General features: G+C 34.9%; 2 protein-coding genes across 2 annotated transcripts in view; one reads left to right on the top strand and one right to left on the bottom strand.

Moving 5' to 3' along the window:
- The window catches only part of LOC135224007 (protein KRI1 homolog), a 314387-nt gene that overhangs the window by 168487 nt on the left and 132247 nt on the right, over positions 1–13653 (top strand). The window lies entirely within an intron of this gene.
- LOC135224255 (protein KRI1 homolog) overlaps positions 1–13653 on the bottom strand; it is a 41676-nt gene that overhangs the window by 7727 nt on the left and 20296 nt on the right. The window contains exons 2-3 of the mRNA XM_064263104.1: positions 9801–10005; positions 6672–6828 (exon numbers count right to left, since the gene is read on the bottom strand). Coding sequence (XP_064119174.1) covers positions 6689–6828; positions 9801–10005 — 345 coding nt within the window. The 3' untranslated portion in view covers positions 6672–6688. The remainder of the gene's footprint in view (positions 1–6671; positions 6829–9800; positions 10006–13653) is intronic.

The following is a 13653-nucleotide window of genomic DNA, read 5'->3' as shown; positions in this document are numbered from 1 at the left end:
AAAAATGAACTCTTAATCTTGAAAACTAAGCGCGCTGTGATTTTTTGAAAAAAATATTTTTTTGCTTCCGCGCTCACTCCGAAAACCCCTCCGGCACACGGGAGACAATTTTTTATTTACTGCTCCGGCGTAAGAGGGTTAATATGTTCAAAGGATTTATCCTCAGTTGAGTGCGTAGGTGAAGAGGTAAAAGGGTGTTCTGTTTGCGCCAAGGGTTTAGCAGCTGCCGCTGGCCAAGAGGTGGGCGCTTTGGAGCAGTACAAGCTGAGCAACACTTGGGAGAATACACTGGGCGTTCATGCAGGCACCTGGAGGAAACTGATGAGCAAATCTTGGAGGGGTGCTTAGGAGTCAAATATGGCACTCTGAATGAAAATGCTTGGGTGAATAATGTTCCGGGCTACGCCATGGTTGAGGTGAAGGCTCCCTGTTCCACTTAGCAGCGAAAAGGAGAAGCTCACCGATGTGACTTCTTTTAGTAGGATAAGACTCGCCCAGAAAGTGCAAAAATGTTTCTTTTCTTGGCTAGAAAGCTCAAGCCAAGGACAGCTGATGCACACTAACACACACCTTTCCAAAGGCTGTCTGAATCAAGCTACAGAATCGTAAGAGGGGGCAACTGCCCCTGGGCAAACCCAACCGACCTCCTTTTGACCTCAAGTATGTCTCCTCCCTCCTGCGAGAGCGGGCAGGGCGGACAGTCACCTCCTCCACATGCACTGACACTAGCACTTGTACCATACTGTGCATTTCATCCATTAGGACCTTAACTGACTCTCAATGCTGGCAATGGCATTAGGTCTGGAAGCAATGGCGCCAGGTACAGGAGTTGATGGTAAAATATTAGGAGGACTCAGGATAGGGTATAAGGCCAATGATGGGAAGAAAGAATGTTACAGTCAATCACAGAAATGTTAACATGTTCTAAGCTCTGAGCACTAAGTCTGGCTCTAAAAGCTGCCTTCCTCTTTCAATCCCTGTCTAACTTATCTACATGAGACCTTAAATTCTTCAACTGCTTCTCATACCATTCTATACATTCTTCACAAGCAAGACTCTTAGAGCACTCTCGACCTTTACATTTAGAGTAAATTGTATGACTATCGTATGTTATTTTAGTCATTCCAGGTCTTGCAACCATCCCTACAATATCTAACACTGGAGGTGCTTGAATCTGACATACTGATAATGGTAGGGATTGCCTAAATCACTAAACTTAGCTGAAAAGCTACCAAAGATATGAGTACATCAACAAAGCCATGGAAAAGGCAAGGCAAAACTCCAAAGAAAGCTGACACCAGCATTTGATGTTGTGTCGAATGTTGGCAGAAAAGAAGTGAGCTTCTCTGCTTGGTTGTACCTATTGTTCCTGATAGTGGGCAGGTTCGTTACCTACACAAAAAACAACAGAATAGCTAAACGAAATTCAAAATTTTAGCGCTTGCACAATTAAAAGTATAACAGTGTAATTACTTGGTGAGTTACTTATATGAAAATTCTGTTTACCCGTCTGAAAACCTGCCAAAAATAAGCTACGTCTTTCATTATATCCATACATTGATAAAACTCAGAAAAGGATGAATAGCACTTCCAGCTACTTACATTAACATACTGAGACAGAGAAATGGCTGAGAAAAAATTATATGCATGGTTAACCTCCTTTACTCAGAATCTGAAAGTGACTTGTAGATCCTACAAAAAATTTCACAAATCCAAAGCAAAAAGAGATTCTTTTGTGAAGATATCAATGAGTTTCAAGGTCTTAGTTGAAGATTATTTTCCTACTGATAACTACACGAGCAGTTACTCTGAAAGGCCTTTGGTTTTGCAATGAACTGTTCCACTTTTATACCTGAAACTCAGCCAAAAACCAGTATAACATGTAAACAAACTGGAGGACATAAAAACTTATAAATTAAGAACTACATCAAGAAATCCTTCAAGAAAATTAATAGTCTTAAGAGTTTAAATGAGTTTATTTAACCCTTAAACACCTATTGGATGTATTTCACATCGACGAAAATTGTCTGTCAGGTGCTTAATTGACGTAAATATGTCAATGATAAAAAGTTTTTTTTAAAATATTAGCAGAAAACTAGTTATAGGCCTACTTGGTGAAAAATTTTGAATCACGCGCCTTGAGGGATGCTGGGAGTTCACAGATCAAGCTGTTATTTTATTTATAAGCGTTACCCAGGCGCGCAAGCGCAAATTTCTCTCTTCTCGCACTAAAACGCATCAGCGACACATCTCAGAAAATTATTTTGTCACTTTGTCGTAATTTTTACACCATTTTATATTAGCCGTTACATACAGTTTTATATATGAAAAATGTGTGCAATTTCATGTAGGATACAACAAAAAAAAACAACCCATGGATGTAGCCTTAACCAGTTTTGAAATATTTTCATATAAATCACAATAAGTGTCAAAATTTCAACCTTCGGTCAACTTTGACTCTACAGTACTGAAATGGTAAAAAAAACGCATTATAAGCTACCACTCTTACATTCTAGTAATATTCAATCATTTACCTTCATTTTGCAACAAATTGGAAGTCTATATCACAATATTTCAATTTATGGTGAATTTTTTTAAAAAAACGTTTTCCTTACGTCCACGCTGTCACTCTGCCGAAAAGAAAATCAGAAATTCTTTCGTTGGATTGTCGTAATGTTTGCGCCGTTTTATATTAGCCGTTACATAAAGTTTTATGTATGAAAATGTGCGCAATTTCATGTAGAATACAACAAAAAACAACCTATGGTTGTAGCTTTTACCAGTTTTGAAATATTTTCATTAATAACTTTAAGTGCCAAAATTTCAACCTTCAGTCAACTCTGACTTGACCGAAATGGTCGACAAACGCAATTGCAAGCTAAAACTCTTACATTCTAGTAATATTCAATCATTTACCTTCGTTTTGCAACTAATAGGAAGATTCAAGAACACTATTTCGATTTATGGTGAATTTTAAAAAAACTTCTTCCTTGCGTCCGCGGCGGTAACTCTCCCGAAAAAATCAGAAATTCTTTCGTCGGATTGTCGTAATGTTTGCACCATTTTGTATTAGCCATTACATAAAGTTTTATGTATAAAAATGTGTGCAATTTCATGTAGAATACAACAAAAAAAATAACCCATGGTTGTAGCTTTTATCAGTTTTGATATATTTTCATATAAATCACGATAAGTGCCAAAATTTCAACCTTCGGTCCACTTTGACTCGACTGAAATGGTCAAAAAATGCATTGTAAGCTAAAACTCTTACACTCTAATAATATTCAATCATTTACCTCCATTTTGCAACAAATTGAAAGTCTCTAGCACAATATTTCAATTTATGGTGAATTTTTGAAAAAACTTTTTCCTTATGTCCACACGGCAACTTGGCTGAAAAAATCAGAAATTCTTGTCAGTTTGTGGTGTTTGTTGTAACATTTGCACCATTTTATATTAGCTGTTACATAAAATTTTATACTATATGAAAAATGTGCGCAATTTCATGTAGAATACAACAAAAAACAACCCATGGATGTAATTTTTATCAGTTTTGAAATATTTTCATATAAATAACGACAAGTGCCAAAATTTCAACCTTCGGTCAACTTTGACTCTACTGAAATGGTCGAAAAATACAATTGTAAGCTAAAACTCTTACATTCTAGTAATATTCAATCATTTACCTTCATTTTTCAACAAATTGGAAGTCTCTAGCACAATATTTCGATTTATGGTGAATATTTGAAAAAAAAAAAACTTTTTCCTTACATCCACGTGGTAACTCTACCGAAAAAATCAGAAATTCTTTCGTTGGATTGTCGTAATGTTTGCACCGTTTTTATATTAGCTGTTACATAAAGTTTTATATATGAAAATGTGCAAAATTTCATGTAGAATACAACAAAAAATAACTCATGGTTGTAGCTTTTATCAGTTTTGAAATATTTTTATATAAATAACGATAAATAGAAAAAATTTGACCTTCGGTCAACTTTAACTCGGCTGAAATGGTCGAAAACTGCAATTGTAAGCTACAATACTTACAGTCTAGTAATAGCCAATCAATTACCTTCATTTTGCAAAAAACGGAAAGTGTCTAGCACAATATTTCGATTAATGGTGAATTTTTGAAAAAAACTTTTTTTTACGTCCGTGCGTTAAGAATTCATGCATCATATTGTGATACTATTTTCTCTGTGTTGCTTTGATTGTTTTACAATTTGTTATATACCAAAATCATCGCAATCTAGTGTACAATACAAAAAAAAATTAACTCATTTGCTTTAACCGTTTTGTTCACAGCGCGATTTGTTACAATATATGAAATTTTTTTTCGCGCTGTCATATATTCTAATATTTATATATGATAATTTTATTTTTTTTCATTTCTGATGGTTGCATACTAACCTGCAGGCATAAAAAAAAATGGAGCCAAAAATGAACTCTTAATCTTGAAAACTAAGCGTGCTGTGATTTAAAAAAAAAAAACTTTCTTTCTGCTTCGGCGCTCACTCCCGAACGCCGCGGCATACGGGAGACACTTTCGGAAATACCGGCTTGGCGTTTAAGGGTTAAAAGGTTTGAAGTTCCATTTAATTAAGTGTTCTGAGGCTTTCGACTGATTTTCATCCTACTAGCTCTCTGATGAACTGTTCCTCATTCCTTCTCATCATAAGTAACCAAGCCATCTTAAATCTTTGGGATCTCAAGAGTATTTATTTGCCACCACTTAAGGGGGCCGGCCGGAACCCTTATATATGGGGGTATAGGGCAAAAAAATGCAAAGTCATGAAAAAATTCATGGAGCTTCATATGGCAATTGAGAATACGTATATGAAATATTTCGTCAAAATTCCTCTTGCTTTCGTAGTTACAGGGTAATTATTAAACGTAACTCAATAAGCCAAAAACATTGATCCATACAAGAAAATGCAATATTTCTTCTGTTATCATAAATATAATTAGTCAAAAATTGTGAGCAATGGCATCTGTACAGATTCCACAAGTCACAGAAGGGAAGTCAGTCAGCTACCAAGTTCAACCACAATTCAGTGTGAGCACAAACCCCAAGTAGTCTACACGTTCAAGTTTCACCTCTGACATTCGCTTGCTTTTACGTGTTTACCTTTGTTTCGGCAAGAATTTCATCATGCCAATGAGGGAAAGACAAGCAAAACATCTTGCTAACATACGAGCAAAAGAAAATTCGCCTATAATTATGATTACAGAATATCATGATAAATACATAGTTTTGGTTTATTAATACCCAAAAAGGAATATGAAATTCAAATTAATCATGATTTATTAACATTGTCTTAAAAAAAAAAAAAAAAAAAAAAAAAAAGAGAGAGAGTACACCTTCAAGTTTCACCTCTAACATTTTCTTGCATTTACGTGTTTATCATTGTTTCGGCAAGAATTTCATCATGTGAAAGAGGAAAATACAAGGAAAACATCTTGCTAACATACAGAAGAAGAAAATTTGCTGTAATAAGCCAAGTTAGTGAAGGAGAGAGAGTTGCGTAGGAAGGAGTGCCCCAGGCTAACGATATATGGGCAAAGGGATCATCATTTATGAAAATTATGATAAATACCATAGTTTTGGTTTGTTAATACACAAAAAAAAGAAATATACATTTATAATCATTATTTATTAACACTGTCTTCATAAAAATATGAAGGAAAACTTTGAACGCCCGTATCTCAAAACTATACTTTTTGACCTTCAAAATCTATCTTTCACTTAGTTTTAAAGCTATAACATTGGAATTGGGTATATAACTCAGAAAGACATTATAGAACAATCAAATGAAGCCCTTTTTTCAAGTTTTTGTTTCATCTTTTTTTTATCATTTTTTCCAGATTTATAGGGTTTATTTTTTTTACCATAATGAAAAATTCATACTAGCAAAAAAATTGACTTTTTAGTAAAAAAAAAAAAAAAAAAAAAAAAAAAAAAAAAACCTCCTTACTTGATTGGAGGTCTGCATCAGGTCTACATAAGGTAGTAATCCCAGGTCTTAATATTAAATACCAAGGGAGGAAATAGAATTTGAAAAATGGTTATTTTCGGGATAAATCGCCCTGGCTTCACAAAACCGAAGGTCAGAGGCAAAAATCATATGCGGTTTTGGAGATGTCCCAAGTCACTTATTAAGTGATATGAATATCAAAGTCCTGTCCTTAAAAATTGGCATTAGCTGGCCGACCCTGTTAACAACCATACATAGCCTACTAAGATGATGGTATAGGCAGTCCTTGGCTTATAAAGGTTTCGGCTTACGACACTTTACAATTATATTTGTCAGAAAAATATTTCCAGACTTACGACATATGTCCAGGGTTACGTCACCCATCTGACGTAAGAAAAATGACTCCAAAAAGACAAAGTAATCTCTATTTTAAGTTATTTATGAAAAACACAATAAAAATGCAGTAAATTGTTCTTAATACACACCCAAAGAATAAAAGTAATTTTTTCTTAGGATTTGTTACAATGTTACGGCTTACGACGCGTCTCAAGAATGGAACTCCATCATAAATTGGGGACTGCCTGCATTAACTGTATACGTCGGATTATGTTTCCATCTAAACAACCAATAAAGAACTTTATGAAATAAGATAGAGACTTAACCATAAAATGATACAGTAAAACATTTATTACTTACTTCCTGAGTCTCCTCACTCATATCTTCTTTGGGCTTGAAAAGACCTGATGTAAGCAGTCCATCACTGTCGTCATCATCACTGTCATCAAGTCCATCATCAAACTTGATTTTTTCAAACTCTTTGGAACTGCAGTTCCATTCTCTTCAGCATTCACCTCTAGTATTGATACAAAACAGTAACAAAATAAATGATAGTAAAAGTTTCTTTTGTTATTTATTGCCTAATTACTAAAAACTGTTCCTTATACCAAAAGGGTAAATAATGAAGTAACCAATGCCATGAAGACTAACACAAACCTTACTATTGATTAATTAATGCCTTAATAATGAAGTTGAACAATAAACTTAACATAGGAAAAACAAGTATCTCTTAGTTTAACTACATCACTGAGCTGATTAACAGCTCTCCTACGGCTGGCCTCAAGGATTAGATTTTTATTTACATGGCTAGGAGCCAATTGGTTACCTAGCAATGGGACCTACAGCTTATTGTGGGATCCAAAACACATTATTTTGAGAAACAAATTTCTAATCAACAGAAATAATTGCCTATGGTTCCTCACTCGTAGCAGCGGGAATATTGGAATATAGATGTAAGAAACTATTACAAATTAACAATTATTGTAAATACTTATTGATACTGCTAATTATCACATTTTCAGTGTCATATTAATCTAAAGAATGCCTTATTTTCATGAGGGACATAGGGTATGCATCCTTGTTAGCTATGTTACTCAAGTGAATAATTATCACCCTGGCTAAAACTGGATTGCAGTTTGATATACCGTATATTTCTACAAACAAGACAACCTTTAAATCCCAAAATTCACCCTAAAAATGGGGGTTGTCTTATACTGCAATACTAAAGATCAAACCTTGAATTCCAAGTGTATCTGTATGCTAGCCTCGGCCTCGGTGCTGTAGCCTAACTACCAACATACATTAAGATTCACTTTATGAAATAAAATGATAATAAAGATAATAAAACCATTTTTACCATATACTACATTTTTGGCATATCTTCATAACAAATAGCCTATTTGAGGAACAATTCAAAATCAATGAAAGAAACTTTTATCTACACGATCCTAGTTAAGAAAATGTAAACCTCGAGTTGTGGTTGCATTGACAGCATCCTTTATCTTTCGGTAACCTTTAAGAAATTTCAATGGTAGTGTAATTACAGTAGTAATAACATTTATCATAACATAATATTAATTTTTCATTAAAAGTTTCTCATACATATCACAAGATTAATCACATGTACCACCATCTCAGGGATTCCAGTCTGGTTCTGGCGAGTCGACCTCGGCTTCATCATCGATATCATACAAATCATCTTCGGTACTGTCCATGGCATTTTAAAACTTATTTTAAGATACTTTATATTTTTAAGTCCCCCTTGCTTTTATGATAAACACAGCAAACATCAAGTGAGGAAGCACACAAAGCTGTTTGTAATTTAAAATTGTAAACGTTTCGAACAATTCAGTCATATGAACAATGATTGTGCACGATAATTATCGTTCACTACTTTATTTTTTATTATTAGCGGTTGTTTAAGAATGGCAACAAAACATAAACAAAACAATGGTTTCCCTTTTAGGTGACCGTCTGTATGAAAAACATGATATAGAATCAGCTTTGTTAAACCCACCTTTGATAATTTACAAAAGGAATGTACATCTGAATTAAGTTCCATTCAGCAACTAAAGACAGTGATGATATTGGTAAAACGCAATCAGCTGATTATTTTAAGGCTGTAAACAAAACCAAAATACAAATGGTTAATCATCGCTCTGTTCATATATTGTAATATGATAATACATGCAATATGATTACAGTAAAACAAGTTTAATCAAAATTATCATTATTCTCAATATAACTATTTATTCGAATTTTGCAAGAGGATATCTATCAGCCTGACTGAGGCACTAATAATACTCCTCCATCCTCCACTAAAATATTCTGGTTTTTAGAATTCAAGATGAAGCAATTATTGTACACATGTATTGGCATAAACAACAGAATTCGGAAACAGCTGATTGCTGACATCATTTACCATAACTATTGAGCGTTTATTAAGAGCTCCATTAAAATTGTTAAACCCTGCTGATTCTCAATGGTGGCTTCCATAAGTAAAAATAAAATACATTTTTGTTCATCCCACATGGAATGGAGATCTCAAGAAAGAATACAATTCTCCAGATTTGCAGACTCATGCATTCGCAGATTTCTCTCTGGAAAATTTCCTTGCATTACTTGCAGAAAATTTGCCTTGTTCGCAGTATTTTTTTCTATGAGAATTATCCAAAAATTTCTGTTTTTTCTTATCAATTTCATCATAAAATGCACTTTTTGTGATAAAACTATAAAAAACCAGGTATAAAAATTTTTAGTGGGTTTTTCATGAGTTTTAACTAACAAAATATGAGGTTTTAAGCATTTTTTATAGGGTTCCAACTATTTGCATGGGGGGGGGGGGGGGGGGGGGGGTTTCTGGTACGCATCCCCCAAAAAATTTGGGGGACCACTGTATCAGTAAATTAAAGCTGCAGGTTATAGCCGAGGCTGATGTTCAGAACTGGAAAAATCGCACCTAATGCTAATACAATAGTAGTATGTGCACGTTTTCAACCAAACTTCATTAATTTACTACAAATAATGGCAATAACGATATTGATAATACTCAAATTAGCCGAGATTTAGAGAATGTAAACAATTTCAAATACAAATGATGTACATGACGATGTTTTAAATTCTGTAGTACAGTAGCAATATTTATACTGTAATTGGATACAACAAGCAAAAAACCGACTTTCTTTATTTAAGTCATCAATTATTACAAATATAGTTGAACTATTTAAGTTTGCAAATCACTTTTCTCCAAAAATCATTTCGGTTCTGTAATTTAGAAGTCGTCTATACTACAGATAAGAGATAAATTCATGAAAATTTGCCATGATCTTTGACCTCGTCTTATATATACAGTATGTACTTCAGCCAGCAAAAAAATTATTTTTCAACTCAAAAAGACCACATAGTATTTACCACCTGGTAAATTAAAAAATATTTTGCCAGCTAAATGCACAGTAAGCTTATAAAACTAATGCAGATATAATTACTTACCATCTTCCTCAAACTTTCCTTTGCGCTCTACAATTACATGACGCTCAAAATCTTTCAAAGTCATTGGCTTTTCTTCCTTCTCTTTCTCAACTCTATAATCACCAGTGAAAAACTGAACATCTTTTACATCCACATCTCCAGTCTTATGCTTGTAAATTGTCCCAATTGACATCAAAAACTCACGATCAAATTCTGGGTTGGTGGGCTGAAATAGAAAAAAATAAATAAATGAATCATTTCAAGCAAAATATTGGAGATCTCCAACATGCTGACATCTTATGTATAAACAATTCTCCAAATACTGACAAGAGTTGAAGTTGTTGGTGAAAAGTGACATTTTTATTATAAAAAAAAGTTTTATATATGTATACGTATATACTCAAGTAACGTGCGATCTCACATATCATGCGACCCCCAAATTTTCACCAATAAACGGTGGTTTTCTCATGTATCTCATGTATCATGCGAGTTCCTTTTCCGAGAGAGTCAGTTCATAAGGTTGGTGGTTTAGCATGCTAATGGCCGAGTCATTCAGATGTGTACTGCTGCTAGTCAAGTTACGGTAATTTTCTTACTAATCTCGAAAATTGAATAGATAATCTCAAGATTAAAAAAGAATCCCAAGATAATAAAATAATTGTAAAAATAACACGCCTTTGAGTCCTAAATCATTTCTCTCTCTCTCTCTCTCTCTCTCTCTCTCTCTCTCTCAGGAATAAATACTGTGATTTGAGTCTTTCACCAACGGGTATCAGTGAATGTGTAGACATTGTGTGCGTGTTTAAAAAATGTGCAGTACACACACATTCTGATGTTTCGGTTTTTGGAATTTTTCAGATTTCGGAAATGTGAGGTCAGATGCATAATCAAACAAACATCACTACTGCAGCAAAAGCATTTTTTCCCTTTATGTTTTTCATTATTTGTTTATTCCATCAAGTCACAGTTTATTTAAATAAATATTAATATAATACTGTTAAATGAATGTGAGATAAACTAAGATCACCTATAACAAAATAGTGGGACAATTAATATCATATGTTCACTAATAGCTATTATTTTCAAAACAAACATTCCGTAAAATGCAAAAAATATATGTACATGACAATCAAAATATAACAATGTTTTGCAGTTCAACTTGTGAATTTTAACAATAAGTATGACTATATAATATATTTCACCATATCAATCTTGAAGTTGAAGAGTCGTAAAATTTTGAGGATGGTCCGGGAAAAGGATTTGTACTTCGTGATTACATATCGCTACAACACCATGTTGTATTTTCATACCACTATATTGATGACGCATCGCTATGACACACTGGTATTTTTCATACCACTATACATTAAAGTTAAAATGATCATATTATATTATTGTTTTCACGAAGAAATAATTATATAAAGAAAATTATTGAGTAATTTTTGCCGTCAGCAGTCAGAAAATCACGAACAAGTTAACCACAGCAAACAATATAATTAACTGAAATGCCACCACAAATAACAGAATACTTCACAAAAATTCACAATTTTTTTTAAAGTACATTGTGTTTTTCCTAACTTTACAATTAACTTTCAAAAACAATTAATTGCTCCTACACGATATACAATATACAAACCCTCAGTCCTTTACACTATTAGGAAGACACTTTTTGGAGGGAGGAATCTGAGTGAGGCTCTAGAACTAACTGGAGTTCAGCACACCTAGGCTACTCCTGGTCGAAAGAGCGAGAAGTGCCCTGCCTCTGACAAATTGATTGGAGTATAAGGACTGCATGATCAAGAGTCACACTTCGTAACTTATACGAAAATGGCTGGGAAGAATATTAAGTCGGGGGCATTAATGCAAAAATCCATGAAGGGTTTGCCTTATTGCCAGAGTCTCCTTCCTCCCCTTGCTAGAGGAAGGAGTGGGATTGCTTCTATGATTCTAACAAGAAAAATAGACAAGAAGCTTGATGTGTAAACTTATCACATTACACATTGAAAGAGAGGTAAAAGGACAAGAAAGAAGGAGGAGAGGCCAATCACTCTCAAATCCTTCTCACCTCTAGAACCCCACGTTAGGTGAGATGCAATTTGTCCTCTTAAAGGACCCGGGTAAGAAAATACAATTTGTTGAGCAGCCACCACAGGTTCAAAGAAAAAAGGGCTCCAAGGACTTGTGGGCAAAGACCCAAGGATAGAAATACATAAATGTGGTCCTGATGAGACAACATCTATCTTCCAGTCTGACATATTCTTTGGAATGTGAGGAAAGGACTAAGCCACTGGTACTGTGTGCTCTCGTGGAAAGCATAAAGGTGACATTGCCAGCTGCAGAGAACCTCCTCTTGATCTCGCAAAACCAGGAGAAAGACATATCCTTAGACACTTCTCCCCTGATGAGTGAATACTGAAAAAAAAAAAAAAAAAAAAAAAAAAAAAAAAAAAAAAAAAAAAAAAGTCTTCTGAAGGTACAACAACACGCTAATGGGATAAAGTAGTAATGATTGATCTGGATCATCAACTGTCCATAAGGCAGGGGATCATGAAGGACTCAAACCTACCAACAGATGCTGAATGATTCAAGAGTTCATTACCACACCTGAGACAGAGTTGAGACATTGGTACCTGCCTTTTGAAGGTTAATATGAAGAAGATCCATGCTAATCATCGACCCTCTTTGCCAATACTGGGGAGAAACAAGATGAGGTCTAGAAAAAAAAACTCTGTCTGATGATTTTCACAAGGATATGTGCGCCCTAAACAAAAGTCAAATGCTGACCTGAGGTTCCTGTGATGGTACAACTGAGAAGTTTCTCATCAGTAGTTGAATCTCGACTAGGTAATCCTTAAATGCTTGAACTGGGCATGATAGTTTTGTCTGCTAAATACCAAATTTGTAACTAATTTGTATTTTTCATAACTACAAACCTGAGGTCTTAACATTAGGATTTACTAGCGCCAAGCTGGAAACCGGTAGAATTAAAATTACACTTTGTGAGATCCAGGGACTAATGGCATCTATACCAGGTCACGGGGCATGTATACCCAGAATGCCCACGGCTACCTGTGACCCATCAGTTATATTTCTAACCCAGTTTAGACTGCTGCTTAGAGGGGTGGTTCGAGGTGGGCCTTTAACTGTTAAGACCTCAGGTTTGTTAGTTATGAAAAATACAAATTAGTTACAAATTTGGTATTTGTTCATACACGAAACAAACCTTCGGTCTTAACATTAGGATAGACTTACTATTGGAGGGAGGTAAGTCTCTACAACTGACTGGAAGTTTGCCACCTTATCCATTTCCGAATATATAGGGAAATTCTAGAGAATGGACAATGAACCTAGGACCAAAGATATAAGCGGATCTATTGGTTTCCTCCCACTGGGTGTAGATACCATTCTACTGTTTACTCTTGTCCCTTGCGACTGATCCACCTTATTCACCCCTCTTCCTTATTATCCAGAGGGGGTGTTTTGCTACTGAAAAGTATATCATCAGCTAAGATAGCTTCACAGTATGGCTGACCATCTCCACCTGCATCTAGTCCGTTCCAGCACATGACGGTACTCTCCTTCATATTGCCCGTAATTAAAGAGTAGGAAGAAAGTAGTAAAGAAAAAAAGACCAGTCATCCCATTCATTCTACTTTCATACCTTCATCTTAGACTAGACGCAAACTGACCCGCCAGGGGGCAACTGGATGAACTATATCACTTGTTGGGCCGCCACCACTGGACCCAAGGAAAAGGTGTCCAAGGATCTATGGGCAACATCTTTCAAATAAAATGAGGTGAAAGTTGTTTGGCGCTTCCACACGCCAGCTTTCAGAATTTTATCCACAGACATGTTCTTCTTAAATGCCAGGAA

The sequence above is a fragment of the Macrobrachium nipponense genome, chromosome 10 (assembly GCF_015104395.2).
Source record: "Macrobrachium nipponense isolate FS-2020 chromosome 10, ASM1510439v2, whole genome shotgun sequence".
Lineage (NCBI taxonomy): Eukaryota > Metazoa > Arthropoda > Malacostraca > Decapoda > Palaemonidae > Macrobrachium > Macrobrachium nipponense.
This window is presented reverse-complemented; position numbering and strand designations above follow the sequence as displayed.